Below are 17,473 nucleotides of genomic sequence, written 5' to 3'. Positions count from 1 at the left end.
AAAAATATTATAATAATTAAATGAGATATAATAAGATGATTTGTATAATCAAACCATGTTACTATTTTTTAGTCTTTGCGCAATGAAGTGGGATACGATCCCATTTTCAAACAAGTAGTTCTTAATTTTTTTTTTGAATGGAGCATACTCATCTCATTAAGAAATCGAAGTTACAAATGTGACTTATCGATACAAGAAATTCCAATACACAGAAAATCCAGTAATAAGCCAACTAACTCAACAGATCTGTAGCTTCCCCACACACAAATACATTTGCGGTAGACTTTGTCTTAACTTCTAATCAAACTTTCTCGAACCCGAGAAAGCGCTCTGTAAAAACAGAACTTAACGGTCCTCTATCCTCCCAGGGAAGAAGAGTACGGGACACTGCTATGGACATCAAATCCAAAGCCTATTCCTATTTTATTATAACTAAAACTAACAAACTACTATAAAAAAACTACAATAACAACTACAAGACCACAAGCTCTGATGAGACCTCAGACGACACGCCCACAGCAAGCATCGTCATTTCGAGCTCTGGTGGAACGAGCACCCAGCGTACATACAGACCACAACAACCCGGCCGTATAACCACCGACCGTAGCATCGCCCAACACTCTCAAAAGCCTTGTCCCGGATTACGTCCGATCTAAAGGTCCAAACTTCACTCGGGTCAACAAAAGCAACACCAACATAAGAAAACAAGACAAGCTACAAAAAACTAAAACGGACAACAACATAGAAACGAAACAAAAGACAGTACAAAAAAACAAAACGGATGAACAGTACACATTTGGTCGGCAATATTTCGTGCAGGACTGTTCACGCTGGGAGGAAAGCCGACGATCAGACTTGGAAGACCTGGAGCCAGCGGTTCCACAGCAACCGAGCGTGGTGTCGGTAGAGGGTTCCTCGGTGGCGCGTGAGGGCCACGCGCCAACGCTGTCTGGATTTTCATCCCGCGCGTGCGGGCTACGCGCCACTCCGATGGACACCGGATTTGGAGGTTTTGAAGATCGGCGGCTAGGCTTCACACCGGTGGGGCGCGTGTAGAGAACTGGTGGCCGGAAAGGCTCGAACGGCGATCCTCCCTTATTCAGCCTAAAAACACAAAGAAAAATAAAAACACTACACAGAAGTTAAAAACTAGACAGAGAAGAGGGAGATGGCAAGGGGAGGGGGCGAGGAGCCGAAGCTCCCACCCCCTTTCAGCAGATCTTGAGGTTTTGGACGATTAAGGGAGTTTTTCGTTCGGAACTAGAGAGAAAACAACGAGCTTTCCGGGAAGGTGTCCATTTTAGGTGGACTTAACAAGTAGTTCTTAAAGTCAAAGCAAGTATCAAAGAGCTTTTATATATTTGCTAACTACTTATTTTTCTTTGTAGCCTGGAAACTTTGAGTTATACAATGGTTTCTGAATTTAGTGCATTAGATATAAATAGTAAAATCTAGAGTCGGAATCGATAAAAATGATAAAATAATCTTAATTTGTACACTCATGTGACCACATACATATAATGTATGTATCAACTCTAATATATATTAAAAAAAATTGTTTTCTTCGATGGTAATAATTAGAAGATGAATGATATACATCAGTCACTATTCACTCTCACACCTCATATTTATAATTTTTTTTCATAGAGTGTGAGTATTTTTTATAAAATGTGAAGTGTGGGGTAGTGAATAGTAACTGATAAAAAAATAAATTTCTAATTAGAAATCCTATTCAGCTTAGTATGATGGAATAATTAGGAATTATTTTGTACAATATGAATACCATTGGTAATAGAATAAAACTAGTCTGCTGCCCACTCTTACCGCTCCATTTGACTGCTTGTTTAAATTATTTTTTTTACTTAGTGATTAAGAAAGTGATTTTAAGTGTATTAGTGTATTTTTTTATTTTTTAAAAATATTTAAATATATTAAAAAATATAAAAAGAAAAAAACCACTGGGCAGTACGCCCAGCGGCAAGAGTGAGGCTATTGGTAATATTACCGATTGAAAAACTATAAAACTTTTCTTTTTTCTTGATAACCATATTTTTTCCGAAAGAAAAAGAAACTGTAAAATAATGCAATCAAAAAATATACTAAATCAAATTACTATGAATATTATTCACATAAATACGTAGACTTCCAAAATCAAACTTCTTAAATTATTAAAATCTATTCACATAAAGACGTGGACTTCCATCAGGTTAAGAGCCTAATGACATATAGTCCTGTTCTCCAAATAAAAATCTTGAGTTCGAACCCTGACAGCATTAGTTGGAACTTTCTTGCAATTAGGTATATCTTCTTGTCATTAGAACTTAAAAAAATATTTTCCAATTCTCGGCACCCATCATTCAAGATACAACATTAATCTTTGCTACTCCAACCATGCACCATGGCTAGCTAAATGAGGCTATCTAAATTAGAGAACTATATATATTAACAAAAGGGAAGTGAGATCCAATCGTGCCTAAACATTAACAAAATGCTACCTTTTTTTTTATTGCGAAGTTCATAGGTCCAATCATCTCTATCGGAACAAAGAAAAATGTGAATAATACAGAATTGGTATATATATTAAAGGATCAAGATCTATTAGAATTTTCTACTTCAATTCAAGCGGCGTGAGCTTTATGGGATATTGCCAATAGATCAAAGAATCGATGGCATCCAACTTCTAAGAAAGAAAATAAATCAAGTCCCCTCTACTTGGACCAAGCAACTGCATCAATTTCCTCTTGGGCACTCCTATATAACTCCAACCTTTTTGCAAGGTTTGAACGACGCTGCATGATTTCTGGATCCTCATCCAACAATTTACCCAACTGCTTTGACTGAAAAAAGAAGGAAAAAAAAAAAAAAAACAGTTATGTATAGGAACTTAGCATAGTGTTGTGACATTTCAAGAGACGTAAGAGAAAGAGGAATGGTTCATGATCAGTGCATTGAAATCCTTACCTCTTTTTTACCCAACTCTGTGAAGAAATGATCAAGTAAGCCTCGTTTGGCCTCACGCACTTGACAATAGACAACAGACTTCGGAATAGAGTTCCTCAAACTTGCACAAACCATATTGACATAGGACAAGACATTGGTTCCTGTATATATAAAAGAAATACATAAAACTAGCTGTATTTCGAGCTACTAATGTTTAAAGATTTATAAGATACTCATGAAAAGATTGAGATGCAAACGCTTGAACTTCGAAAATGACTCAAACCAACAAAGCTAGAACTTAGTTGGTAATAACTTCACTAGTCTAGGCTAGTCCTTTAACTAAAATTGGGTTGTGTGTTTTTGGTTAAACTTTCACTATTTGGGTACTTACCAACTCGCCTGAGATATGAATCATTGTATCTGTCAAAAACTGAGTGTGTTGGATTTCCACCCTTCTCAATATCTTGGGGAAGTTTGCGAAAATATTCGACAGTTAGATAACCAATTTCCATGTCAACCAACTGCAAGGTTGCTTTCTTGCTTTCTTCCCTCATCCTGTCCAATGATTCAATCGCTGCATTTGCAACTTCCGATCTCAGAGTGGGATACTGCTTTAGCTCCTACAAGCAACATAAACAAAAATATACTTGGATGTCCTGAAAACAAATCAAGGAATTTGCACTTGCCCTCCAAAGTTTCTGCATATTTCAAATGCCATTATTTATATGAAGTATTTATGTACTTGATCAGGGAAAGCTCACTGATTAAGTTACGTGCGAAACTTGAAAAAAATCAAGTAATCTCCCAAATGCCTAAGGCCCTAAGCTTTTATTTGGATCTCTAATTCAAAGATGGTATGGTAATGTATCTCTATAACAAAACTCAAGAATCAAACATATTGGAAAGGAAGCAATGACAAAGAACTTGCCATAGTTTCACCAATAGCCTTGTGAGTAAGATCCTTCAATATAGCATGAACCTGTAATCGTGGAATATATGTACCCATCAGACTAATTTAGAACATCAGCATTTGATAAATCTAGCAAAGAACACTTATAAAAAAAATAAATCTAGCAAAGAACCATTTAGTAGGATCTTATACCAAGGATTATTAATAATGCAAACTAAATAATTATAGTACATCTGACACTACAAGAAAAATGAGTATTTGTGATGAGTTATTTGCGATGAGTATGACTTATTTTGGTGGGAAATATTAATTTTCATAGCAAGTAACTGACCACAAATGGACGTTTTTCTTACTAGTGTGAAAAGCATTCTGGAGAAAACCTAAGCCACATTTGCTTATAATTTTAAAAGACTAGTTAATGTTACAAAAAGAGTACATTTAAATCATTATAATGGGCAAGAATTTCTCTATCCCAACCAATGCGGGATCCCATTCAATACCTCCTATATTCAACCTAGAGTATTAATCTCCCTCTTTAAATCCCTACAATCCTCATCCGGCCAATGGACTATTACAGTTTGCACATCTCAAGTCCAACACTTTTGATTGAGACCTGCCTATGATGTCATTTATAATGACACAAGGAAAGCTCAAACCAAAGTCAGGCTTATAATCTAAAAGAACTAGTCAATATTACAATTGAAGTCACTTAAATCTTTATAAAGGACAAGAACTACCTCCTAAGAAATTTGGAATCAAATTCACCACCTCCTATTCTCAATCTGGGGTATTACACGTACCGCATCTACAGCTGCCTCGGCAGGACCTCTAATTGTTACCAAGGAAAACTCAATCAGACGACGATATCCTTGTTCAGGAGCAATTAGGTGAGGTTGATATCCATCTGCCTCAGTGATTAGCTTTCTCACGTTTTCCATTGAAAGATGTTTGTCAAATTGCAACCTCTTCAGAGCAGCTGGAAGCTGATTATCAAACACACTGTAGATCTTATCACCACCTGGGCGCCTGCATAAAGTGATCATAATTTTGAAACCAGCAGGAAATGAACAAAACACATTCCAAAACGAAAAGTACATTATGCAGGAAAAAAAAAAACATACACGCCATCTAGATGTTCTTTAAATATTTGATCAAATGTTCGACAAATTTCCATTATGGCATACAATTTTCCCTGCATTCCAAAAACAGAATGAATTCCAACACTTGAAGAAATTACATTCGTTAAAGTAGGAAAAAATGCTTACTCCAGCATCCGAAGCAATGGGCTTCCCAAGACGGTTCAGTTCTGCTTCCAGCTCAGTTATGGTTTTATTGATAAGGGATTGAAGGCCTGGGATTCGAGACTTGATAACAGTTTCCAAGTGCTGCCGAATTAATTATATTTAGTTTCAACAATGTCATTGCCACAAAATCAAGCGGATCAGAGTAACTTTTTACAAAAATCTAAACCGTTTCCATGACAGTTTGTATATCCACAAAGAATAAAAGATTATTGAAATTTCAAAGAATACATAAAACTCATCTAGGAAACCACTTAAACATACCTTAGAAAGCATCTTTCCTAGATGCTCAGAACCCATTCTGTCAGTCAGATGCCTATACTCTGGGCTAGTAGCAAAGTATTCACGTTCTCTGCGCCTGGCAGCAATCATATCAACACTTTTATTTATATCGGCTTGAGACCGATTAACAACACCAATCCAAGGAAATCGTAGCTTATATGATCTTCCTTCTAGGATCTGAAATAATAAAAAAAAGAATTCGCCAATTTGAATGCATAATGTCAATTAATAAATCACCAAGAAATCATTGATAATAATATAAGAGTAGCTTTTCAAAACCAACAAAGTCATCAAGTTCACTAGTACACATTTCTATCATGTTCGATGAAGCCTGCTTCTCCAAAATCCCTTTGAATTGAAAGCTAACTCTCCTAATTTAAAGAAAAATTTAGCCTCGCTCAATATTTTCACAAGTAATAGAATTCTATCATTATTAAATAATATATGCCAGAAAACATCATATCAACCAATCCTAGAAACATAACAGCAAAATATATTAGACTCACACTGACAAAAGAAGAAAACCAAACTTTGAACTAATCCAACAAGCTATATAAAATGAACCAAGAGTACTAAATTTCACAACTCCATCACTCTAAATGAAGTAATAAGACTTACATCAACTGCATCAGTACCCTTATCCATAAGATCAATCTTGGTCAAAACTCCAAATGTCCTCTCCCCTGAAAATTTGTTAACCACATAAACAGAGGATATAGTATGTGTCAAAGGAAAGCTTGTAATTATAGTAATTCATCATATGCCTAGTCAATCAATCCATAAAGCTCCATCAGAAAAGCCAGGCAAGATATAGAAGAAGACATTAAGAAAATTGATTTACCTTTTGGGTCTACCTCACGGGAAATCTTAATTGCATCAGATGTAGCAAGATCTTGGTTGGCTGGAGAAATTGCAAGAATAATACAGTTGGGCTGGAATTAAAGAGTGTTATTATCCATTAAAGTCCTAACAGAAAAATCTTTTCCATGTAAGATACAAAGACTCAAGTAAAAAGCAGAGACTAGTATGTAATAGAACCTGAAAATTGAGTAAATAATGTCAGTTCTAGTTTTTTGAACTCATTAAAACTACCAGCAATCACTTTTTACATATTTACAAAATTCCAGTATATTTTCTAGGAAGTCCCAAGGGAACCCAACCAACCTCATTCTTCATTAAATTGGATCAAAACATCAAACTCGAAAGACTCTTGAAAACTCTGATATCACAATTACCTTCTCAATGTAGGACCGAACCATGTTCTCAATGTCTTGCACAATGCTCTCTGGCTGACCATCTACAACACCCCAATCAATGGATAAATTAATCTTGTAATATTTCTATGGAGTGGGAGTCAATATGAAAAATATGAGCAATACAACCTACCAACAGCTACTTTTGTAAGTCCAGGAAGATCGACCAACGTCAAGTTCACAACTGTCAAGATCAAAGTCAACAATTTTATAAGAAAACTTTTACAAAAAAGACTATTATTGCTGATAAGAAACAATCATATTTTTGTTTGGTAATTCCCAACAAAGCATAATAGAACACTATGCGCTCAAGTTCCAGAAACACCCTTTTAAGTCTACAATTTGAGTTAAAAACCAAACCAATCATAGCTGCACAGACCTAATACAATGATCTTCCAACTCAACTCAATTTGAGGTATAATCTCAACAGCATAAGTAACTTCAAAAAGTACATTCCTCATCACCATAGTGCAGTTCAAGTGTGAAATATGACACACCATATGCCAATATAACACATATTATTGCTCAATCATCACTAAATGTATCACACCTATAATGCTGGACCTTTTGCACTGACATTGGATCAACTGAAAACCCATTTGGTTTAAAATCACTCAACAACATTTAATCAAAGCTTACGTGGCATTTATGAGAATATATGATACAAGATAACCAATACTTATGTCTCACCATTAGGGGAAAAGATACTGAGATGGATTGGAACAGTAGAAATTTGTTTTGTCCGACCTGTCTCTCGATCAGTCTCATCAGAAATCTCCTTCCTCACGGCAGCTGCAGAAAATAAATGCAGGATTAGCACATAATGTGGATTAAGAAATATTAACTCGTTTAGAAAATTGACACAGGAGACGCAAAGTTAAAAATATTGTCAACAAGAACAAGTATTTAGGAAGAAAAACTACTCTTCTGAGCTTAAAAAATAAATACCAAAATCAGTGAATCTCTTTCTAGGTTGATGCATAAACTCTGCATATTCTCTTCCTTCATCAATCCTATGGAGTTGCAAGACAAGAGGACGCCTCGTAACAATCCCTGCAAGCAATGCATTCCCATAAAATTTAGGTGTTCAATGCATAAATATTGGCAAGGTCAGGTGTGTACATCTGTGACTATGAGCAACTGTGAAAAGAATTGACAACACAAATTACCAGCTCCACGGGGTAAAAAGTCTTTCCCGACAATACTCTCTAGCACAGAAGACTTCCCAGAGCTCTGCAAACAATAAAATATTACAAGATGATTAATTCATATAAATTTTGTCTTAAAAAAATCATCAGTTTAACAATTATTAGTTCATAATCTACGTTGTGCACATAACAACTACTCATTAATGATTGATTGTGAACCAAGAAGCACTTAAATCTAGGATCAAGAAAAACCAAAATACGGATCAATGACAAGATACGAAAAGAAAATTCTCAAGAAATTAAGTGAAACCCGAATTTTTTCCGCGAAGATAACACTAACAATAAAATTAAGAGGAAATTAAAAAAAATAAAGTAATAAATGAGACGTACGAAAAATTAAATGGGAGGTCAAAAAACAACAAGAAGAAAGAAAAAGGCAAAGTAATGCATCAAAAGGATAATAAAAAACTAATAAAAAGGGGAAAAATAGGAGATATGACCTGGCCACCGACGACGGCAATGGCGGGCAATGCATCCCAGAGAGTGGGCAAGGAGCTCTCTTCGCCGTGATCGCCTAGTGCTGTACATGCCCTCTGTAGTTTGTTCACCAATGTGATAAGGTTCTCCATGCGTGGACCGAGAACAGAGTTTGGCCGGAACGAATTCAGAGAGAGAGAGAGAGAGGGAGGGAGGGAGAGAGTGAAAAGGCGTTAGAGAGTGCGAAGAAAAGAAAGCGCGAGGGTTGGCGAAAGAAACGGGAAAATAGCCATAAGTCGGTGGTGGACATTTTCAAAATGTTAGTTGGGTTTGTCCGTTTGGAATCCTTCATGCTAGGGCCACGTGTCTCTCCCATTGTTTTGTTCCCTTCGAAGGACCGGTCAAAACTTCAATTCAAAAAATTAAAAAAAAAAAAACACAAGAGAAATACTTCTAATTGTTAAAAAAATACTTATAACGTGAAAAATAAAATCATTTCATCTAAAATAAAGGAACGAATAAAATCGATTGTAATGAGAGAAAATCCAACAAGAGGTACAATTTATTGAAAATTTCAAGCAGTCTTCTTGTTTGCTGAAAGTTGTAAGAAGCATAACTCCAAGTTGAAAACATAAACAACAACTACTTCATTGTGATCTTTTCCAAACGGAATTAATATGCATGTATGTAGGATTATTCATCCGAATCGTGTTTTTTTCCAGTCCGGTCCGAAACTCGGGAAACCAGGTCCCGGTCCGGATACCAACCCGGTACCAGGTTTTTTTTTTCTCTTTTTTTTTTTCAATTTGAATGTTTTTATATTTTCAAAAATTAAACTCTTCCATAAGATCCGTATTGGGTGGCCATATTGGAAAAGGGAGAGGTAGATAAGCAGGGAAGATATGTGTGCAACCAAAAAAACGAGTGATCCAGGATTAAAGTTAACTTTAAAATATGATTTTCATATTATATGTCTCCAACTATCAAAATTAACATAATATATAATCTAAAAAAAAGAACAGAGAAAATGCATATAAACGAAAATCATTTGTATATCGATCCGTCAACTTCTCAATAGATATATCTGCATGTTGTAGGTTTATAAACATTTGTTTTCTCCTTGTAGTAAAGAGTTTGAATTCCCTCTTTGTAATACATCAAAGAAATTGATTATACATTTATTTTTTAAAGTCACGAATATGGAGTAAGACTGTCAAATTTTTAGGCTAAAAATATGGCATTTATTTAAATATTTTTTTAAAAAGTCTTCTTGTATAAATGAAAATCATAATGCTAGAAAATCAGCATTTCTTACCATGTGCAACAATCACATTAGGCCCATTGGCCCAAAGCCATTCAACAATCACATTATATTTTTTATTTCAATCTTCGAAGTCAAACATATAAAACAAAACTTTTGAAGTAGTTCTGAATTGCTTGTTTGAATTAGATTCTTATAAAAATTTACGAAATCCGAATATATATATATATATATATATATATATATATATATACGGTCCAAATGTAGACAACGATAGATGTTTCCCATGGGAGGAACATGCTGAGTTACATAGCTGGTGGGAGCTTCCTTGATGTATAGGAGGGGATTTTAATGTAATCAGATTTCCTAGTGAACGATCAGGTGAGAGTAGGCTGCGCCTAGTAATGACAGAGTTCTCAGATTGTATCTTTGATTTAAACCTGCTGGATATTTCTCTACTAGGGGGTTCCTTCACTTGGTCGAATAATCAGACATGGTCTCAAGTAGACAAATTCCTAATTTCACTAGAGTGGGAGGTGCACTTTCCGAAAGTGTGCCTAAAGAGGCTACCACGTCTTTGCTCGAACCATTTTCCTATATTGTTGGACTGTGGTGACATTCGAAGCGGGCGTCGATACTTCAAGTTTGAAAACATGTGATTGAAAAGTGAAGGCTTTGTGGATAAGGTTAGGCAATGGTGGTCTTCTTATTAGTTCCATAGTAACCCCTCATACATCCTAGCTTGTAAGTTAAAAGCTTTGAAAAATAACCTTAAACTTTGGAAGTCACAATCCTTTGGAGATATAGGGGAGTGAAAAAAATTCATGGTGGAGGAGTTACAACAGTTTGAACAGATACTAGAGGCTAGAGCCCTTTTACCAGAAGAACTATTGCGCAAGTCAGAGTTGGTTGCAGAATTAGAAAGAATACTATCCCTAAAGAAGATTTCTTGGCACCAGAAGTCGAGAGCTTTGTGGCGGAAAGAAGGAAACTGGAGTACGAAGTTCTTCCATAGAGTTGTTAACTCTCATAGAATAACTAATACCAACGAAATGCTAAACATTAATGGTATGGAATGTAAGGAAGCCCCTTTGATTCGTGACCATATGGTGGATTTCTGTGAATTGCTAACAGAACATGAGGGATGGAGGTCAAAGCTGGATGGTCTTGTTTTTGACACTATTGAGCCTCAGGAAGCCTCTTGGTTGGAGAGGCCTTTTGAGGAGGAGGAAGTGTATGATGTGGTCACATGTATGAGTAAAGATAAAGCTCCAAGCCCATATGGTTTCTCGATGGGTTTCTTCCAATCTTGCTGGGAGGTAATGAAAGTAGACATTATGAATGTGTTTCAGAAAGTATCATTGGTTAGAAAGTTTGAGATTAGCCTAAATGCTACTTTTATTGCGTTGATTCCAAAAAAGATTGGAGCGGTAGAGGTTAAGGATTTTCGACCCATTAGCTTTATGAATGGGGTGTATAAAATTATATCCAAGGTTCTTACTAATAGACTGGGGGCAGTTTTGGGTAAGATCATTTCGAAATCACAAAATGCATTTGTTAGGGGGGCGACAAATTTTGGATTCAGTCCTTATAGCGAACGAGGGCCTAGATAGCAGATTAAAGGCTGGCTCCACAGGTATTATTTGCAAGTTAAATATAGAGAAGGCATATGACCATATAAATTGAGATTTCCTTTTGTATTTGTTGGGGAGATGCGGCTTTGGGCCTAGGTGGCGTACTTGGATTAGTATATGTATTTCTACAGCCAGATTCTCAGTATTGATTAATGGCTATTCTACTGGCTTCTTCAGCCTCTCTCGAGGTCTGAGGCAAGGAGATCATTTGTCTCCACTTCTCTTTGCTATCATTATGGTGGCTTTGAGTAGGATGACATCGGCAGCAGTTACGTATGGGTTTGTGACTAGATTTCCGATTGGTGATCCCAATAGGGGCATTATTACTTTGTCTCATTTACTTTTTATGGATGATACGCTCATATTTTGTGAGGCAGATTGAAACCAGTTGAGGGCATTGAAGGCTTTATTACTATGCTTCGAAGCAACGTCAAGCTTGAAAGTGAATTTTGACAAGTCAGAGTTAGTGCCAGTGTGGAACGTGAGTAATACTAGGCATCTAGCTAGTATTCTTGGGTGCAAGGTATCTTCTCTTCCTATTGCCTATCTGGGATTGCCGTTGGGGGCTCAGCAAGGGTCTCATCCATATGGGATTCAGTCACAGAGAAGATAGGAAGGAAATTGGTAGGGTGGAAAAGATTGTATTTGTCGAAAGGTGGTCGTTTGACTTTTACGAAGAGTACCATTTCTAACATACATACATACTTCCTATCTTTGTTTCAGTTGCTTGCCAGGGTAGCGGCTCGGATTGATAAACTGTACCGTGATTTCCTATGGGGTGTGATAGGGGATGAATTCAAATTTCACCTGGTCAGCTAGGATAAGGTGTGTACACCACTCTCGTCCGGTGGTTTAGGTATAAAAAATCTAAGAACTTTCAATTGGGCCCTGCTTGGGAAGTTGTTATGGAGGTATAATAAGGAGTCAAAAACCCTATGGAAGCTGATGATTGATTGTAAATATGGAAGCATGTGGGAGGGGTTGGTGTACTGAAGAGGTGTACGGGGCTAGAGGTGTGGGAGTTTGGAAACACATTAGGAAGGGGTGGGGGGATTTTAGTAGCCATTCCAAATTGGTGTTGGGGAGGGGTTCTTGCATTAAGTTTTGGAGGGACATATGGTGCGAAAATAAGGCCCTAAAGAATACATTTCCAGCTATTTTTCAGTTGGCATGCAATCAGGAAGTTTCAATAGAGGACATTATGCTTCTAACAGGGGACCAAGTGCAGTGGAACACCACATTTAGTAGAGCGGCGCAAGACTGGGAAGTTGACATCTTTAAGACTTTTTTCAGCATTCTTTATTCTGTGAAGCCGAGTAGACAACAAGTCGATAGAATGTGGTGGACTCCCGCGGGTAAGGGCATTTTCTCAGTTCGATCCTTCTATAAGTCCATTTCCCAAGTTGCAAACATCTCGTTCCCATGGAGGAGAGTCTGGAGAAATAAGGAGCCTCCGAAAGCAATCTTCTTTACTTGGACAACAGCATTGGGGAAGATTCTGACTACTGACAATCTGAGGAAGTGCCGATTAGTTATACTAGACTGGTGTTGCATGTCCAAGAGATCTGGCGGGACAGTGGAACACCTCTTGCTACAATGCGAGACTACTAGAGCTTTGTGGGTCAAAGTCTTTAGCCGGATAGAGTTAGCCTTTGTTATGCCTACAACGGTGGTAAATCTATTGGCCAGCTGGACACTTCCAATGGGAGTTCATCAAATCAAGGTGGTGTAAAATATGATCTTGATCTGTATTATGTGGTGTATATGGCAAGAGCGCAATGATCGGACTTTCGAAAACAAAGAGCGGTCTCTGGAGGAACTTAGAACACTATTTTTCCGCACTTTATTTCTATGGGTCATTGCTTTAGATTTTAATGGTTTGAATTTTCATGACTTTCTAGTTTCCCTTACTTCGACCTAGATATATCTTATCTCTTGTGTACCATTTTGTGTACTTTGGCTTTGCCTATCTCTATTAATATATCTTTGATTATTTATCAAAAAATATATCAGAGAAATTGTTATGTAATATTTTTCTTATACAATTTTTGAAAGCTTGTTTTTATTTTTGGGTTTATTTTTTTTTAATTTCAAGATTTTATGTGAATGTGTCACAATCCATGAATGAAGTGATTAGACCATGAACCTTGGGCCGGTTTAATTCCATTTACAATTGCTTTTATGTAAATGATTATATGAAATTAATTAGCTTTCACAGATGAAAAGTAAAGCTGGTAAATTATTAGAGATAATATAGTTTCATTTTATATTGCTATAGAGGCTTCTGTTAGAGTTAGTTAGATATTTAAATTTTATCTTTCCCACATCTGTAAATGGGTACATATAAGTTGTAATTCACTCCATACAGATTTATTAATAAACATTTTTTTATGCTCAGCATCTACTTGAGCATTTCTTGGTATCAATATTAACATGGTATCAGTTTGAACAATACGCTCGCGCAAAATATCATGACTACTTCTTCTTTTGAATCTTCATCTGTACCTTCCTCATCCTCATCCTCAAATCCTTCTGATTCTTCCAATCCTTACTATCTTCATCATGGAGATAACCCTGGCTATGTTCTTGTTATACAAATTCTCATTGGTGAAAATTATCACACTTGGTGTAGATCCATGATCATGGCCCTTACTGCCAAGAAAAAATTAGGTTTTGTCGATGGCTCTCTTGTTAAGCCATCGAACACTTTCATCCACATCCAAACTTGTTTATCAAGCTAAGGCTTTCCCTCGAATAGACAGACCTATTTGTTCTCACTGCTCTCTTCCAGGGAACACTATTGACAAGTGCTTCAAGTTACATGGATATCCTCCTGGATATTGCTCCAAAGGAAAATCTTCAATTCCTTCATCCTCGACTTATCAAGTTGTTGTTGATTCATCATTCACCAGAACAATGTCAACAGCTTCTTACTCTCCTCAATTCTGAGTCACATGTATCTCAAACAACAAATGTTACCTCTCCAATTGATCACCTTTCGTAGAACTCTGTGTTTTCTTCTTCTTCTTCTTTCCATTAAAACTGTATCTCCATCACTTATTAATTCTAATGATAGGATTATAGATATTGGTGCTACGGACCACATGGTCCGTAGCACATGTTTTTTCACAACCTTTCATTCTGCCCATAATGAGTTTGTTAAAATGCCTAATGGCATTTCAGCACCAGTTACACACATTGGTTCTATTCATTTGTCTCCACAACTTATCTTACATAATGTCCTCTGTGTGCCTTCTTTTAAATTCAATCTTCTTTCTGTCAGTCAACTAACAAAATCATCCTCTTGTTGCTTGATATTTTTGGTGATGCTTGCTTTATACAAGACCTTACCCATTGGAGAACGATTGGGAAGGGTAAAGCCAAAGGAGGACTATACTTACTGCATAAACCAGATGATCCTAGTACTCTTTCTTGTGATCTACCTTTCAATTCAGCTTTTGTTTCTCATTCTCATCAATCTAAATTTGATGTTTGGCATAAAAGGTTGGGTCATCCCTCATTTTCTAGAATAAAATTGTTATCTTCTATTGTACCTAATGTTTCAATCAATAATACAATTCATTTTTCAATATGTCCACTTGCTAAACATAAGAGGCTACCATTTCCTTCTCACATTGAACATAGTTCTTCTTCACCTTTTCAACTTATACAATGTGATATCTGGGGCCCTTTTCTATATCAGTCATTAGATGGTCTTAAATACTTTTTAACCATTGTAGATGACTTTTTCTCGAAGCACCTGGGTGTATTTGATGAAATATAAGTCTGACACTCGAGTGCATTTACAGCATTTCATAAACATGGTCAACAATCAATTTGATTCTTCCATAAAAATTCTCAAAACATATAATGGCACTGAATTTTCTATGTCTTATTTCTATTCTTCCAAAGGCATAATTCATCAATTATCTTGTGTGGTCACTCCACAACAAAACTCAATTGTTGAAAGAAAACACCAGCCCATTCTTAATGTTGCTCATGCTCTTTTCTTCCAATTTCATATTCATTAAAATTATAGTCTGAATGTACACTCACAGCAGTATATTTGATCAACAGAATCTCATCTCCTTTGCTTGCCGACAAAACTCCATATGAACTACTCCAAAAATCACCTTCATATTCTCACTCAAAGGTTTTTGGTTCTCTTTGCTATGCCTCTACATTAGCTCAAAACATATCAAAATTTGCTCCTAGAGCTAGGAGATGTATTTTCATAGGATATCCTCTTGCCATCAAGGGATATAAACTTTATGATCTTGATAATCATCAAATCTTTGTTTCTCAAGATGTTGTTTTTCATGAACACATCTTCCCCTTTCAATCATTAAACCAGAATCCAATTGTTCTTGAGATGTTGTTTTCCCTTCTCCAATTTCTGATCAATCCATTCATTCTAATCTTTTCTCTGCTGAGGAATACTCTATTTCATCTCACTCTTCTATAGAATCTGTTTTACCTGTTTTATCTCCTCATATAGAACCTGCCTTACATTCCAACACAGATTCTATTTCCAATTCACCACAAATTTCACAAGAGCCTTCCCTTCCTAGAAGATCCTCTCGAGTACATAAGCCACTGGTTACTTGCAAGACTTTCATTGTCATTTGGCATCTTCAGATGCTCTTCCCTACCTTTCCATGGGAATTCTGGTCCTTTATCAGGTAAGTCATACCCTTTATTTCATTCACTTGGTTATTCCCATTTAGCTCTTAAACATAAAGTTTTCACTTTAGCTCTTTCCACTTTTACTAAACCTAAATTCTATCACCAAACTGATAAGATTTCCCATTGGAGAGTTGTTATGGCTGAAGAAATTCAAGCCTTAGAAACAAATAATACTTGGACATTAACTAATCTTCCCCCTAGAAAGAGTTCTATTGGGTGCAAATGGTTTATAGGGTTAAGCTAAAATCTGATAGGTCACTTGAGAGATATAAGACAAGGTTAGTTGCCAAAGGTTTCACACAACAATAAGGAGTGAATTATTTTGATACCTTCTGTCTAGTTGCCAAAATGGTCACTCTCAACTGTCTTCTTTCTATAGCAGCTGCTAAGGGTTGGCATATAATTCAATTAGATGTCAACAATGCATTTCTTGTTTGGTTACTTTCATTGCTTCAAGACTTGCAAGTTTCTTACCCTCAAGTCGCTACCATCTATTGTGACAACAAGGCTGCAATTCACATTGCAACTAATCTTATGTTTCATGAAAGAACAAAACATATAAAAATAGATTGTTATTTTATTCGTGACAAAGTCCAAACAAATATTGTAAAGCTTTTTCTTGTCTCTTTTCATCATTAATTGGCAGACTGTTTTACTAAGAGATTAGGATTTCCTCTATTTTCTACTATGATTTCCAAGCTAAGCTTGATTAACATACATGCTCCAGCTTGACGGAGGTACTAGAGATAATATAGTTTCATTTTATTTTGTTATAGAGACTTATATTAGAGTTAGATATTTAAATTTTATCTTTCCGGTGTCTGTAAGTGGGCATATATAAATTGTAATTCATTTCATACATATTTACTTAATAAATATTTTTCTGATGCTCTATATCTTGTTGAGCATTTCCTGGTATCAATATTAACATAAATAAAGATGCTTGGATCGAACGTGGAGAAAAATCCCAAAAGAAAATAAATTTTTTATTGATGGGTTCTGCATGCATAAAGAAAATATGATTGGATGGAAAGAGTTTTCAAAATATGTTTTTATTGGAGTTTGAAAAAACCATAGGGTCTATTGAAATGATATTTTAGGACAGAAATTAATGCTTTTTTCTCTGTGTGTGTTTTTATTGTGTACAAAAAATTGAAAAATAGAGTAGCAAAATAAAAGATGTTTGTCTCTCTCTATATAAGGAAGTTTATAATTATAAGTTGATATGGATAATATATCTAATAAAATTTTTATATTTAATTTGATTTAAAAAATAAATTAAAATTAAAATTTTATAAATTAAATCTTATCATGTAAATAATATAAATAATATATTTTATACATCAGTTTAAAAATAAAATAATTTGTAAATTATAAAATTATTAAATTAATGCAGAGATGGATGGAAATTTGATTAAAAGCAGCAGCCACATATTGATGCATGGACCACAAAAATAAAACTTGAGTAACCCCACGCTATCCTAAAGAGTAGTAAACACAAGCATAAGAAATCCTCTTAACAGTGACAGAGGCCTCTTAAAAAACGCTTTGTTCAATATCATGATAAAATTGAAGTGCCTC

The 17,473-nt window shown here is 35.7% G+C and overlaps 1 protein-coding gene across 1 annotated transcript; it reads right to left on the bottom strand.

Annotated features, from left to right (window-relative positions):
• Nucleotides 1–2,308: 2,308 nt before the first annotated feature.
• LOC108989253 (dynamin-related protein 5A) lies at nucleotides 2,309–8,572 on the bottom strand. The gene is made up of 16 exons (XM_018962801.2): nucleotides 8,335–8,572; nucleotides 7,856–7,919; nucleotides 7,635–7,739; nucleotides 7,377–7,478; nucleotides 6,820–6,870; nucleotides 6,669–6,730; nucleotides 6,275–6,365; nucleotides 6,052–6,116; nucleotides 5,416–5,610; nucleotides 5,116–5,235; nucleotides 4,972–5,042; nucleotides 4,651–4,876; nucleotides 3,869–3,919; nucleotides 3,332–3,560; nucleotides 2,962–3,101; nucleotides 2,309–2,837 (listed from the first exon to the last, which is right to left on the bottom strand). Exons 1-16 carry the CDS (start codon nucleotides 8,461–8,463, stop codon nucleotides 2,709–2,711), a joined length of 1,830 nt encoding a protein of 609 aa, XP_018818346.1. The 5' UTR covers nucleotides 8,464–8,572; the 3' UTR covers nucleotides 2,309–2,708.
• Nucleotides 8,573–17,473: the final 8,901 nt, after the last annotated feature.

The sequence above is a fragment of the Juglans regia genome, chromosome 7 (genome assembly GCF_001411555.2).
Source record: "Juglans regia cultivar Chandler chromosome 7, Walnut 2.0, whole genome shotgun sequence".
NCBI classification, from domain to species: domain Eukaryota; kingdom Viridiplantae; phylum Streptophyta; class Magnoliopsida; order Fagales; family Juglandaceae; genus Juglans; species Juglans regia.
The sequence above is the reverse complement of the archived record's forward strand: the minus strand, read 5'-3'. Positions and strand labels throughout refer to the sequence as shown.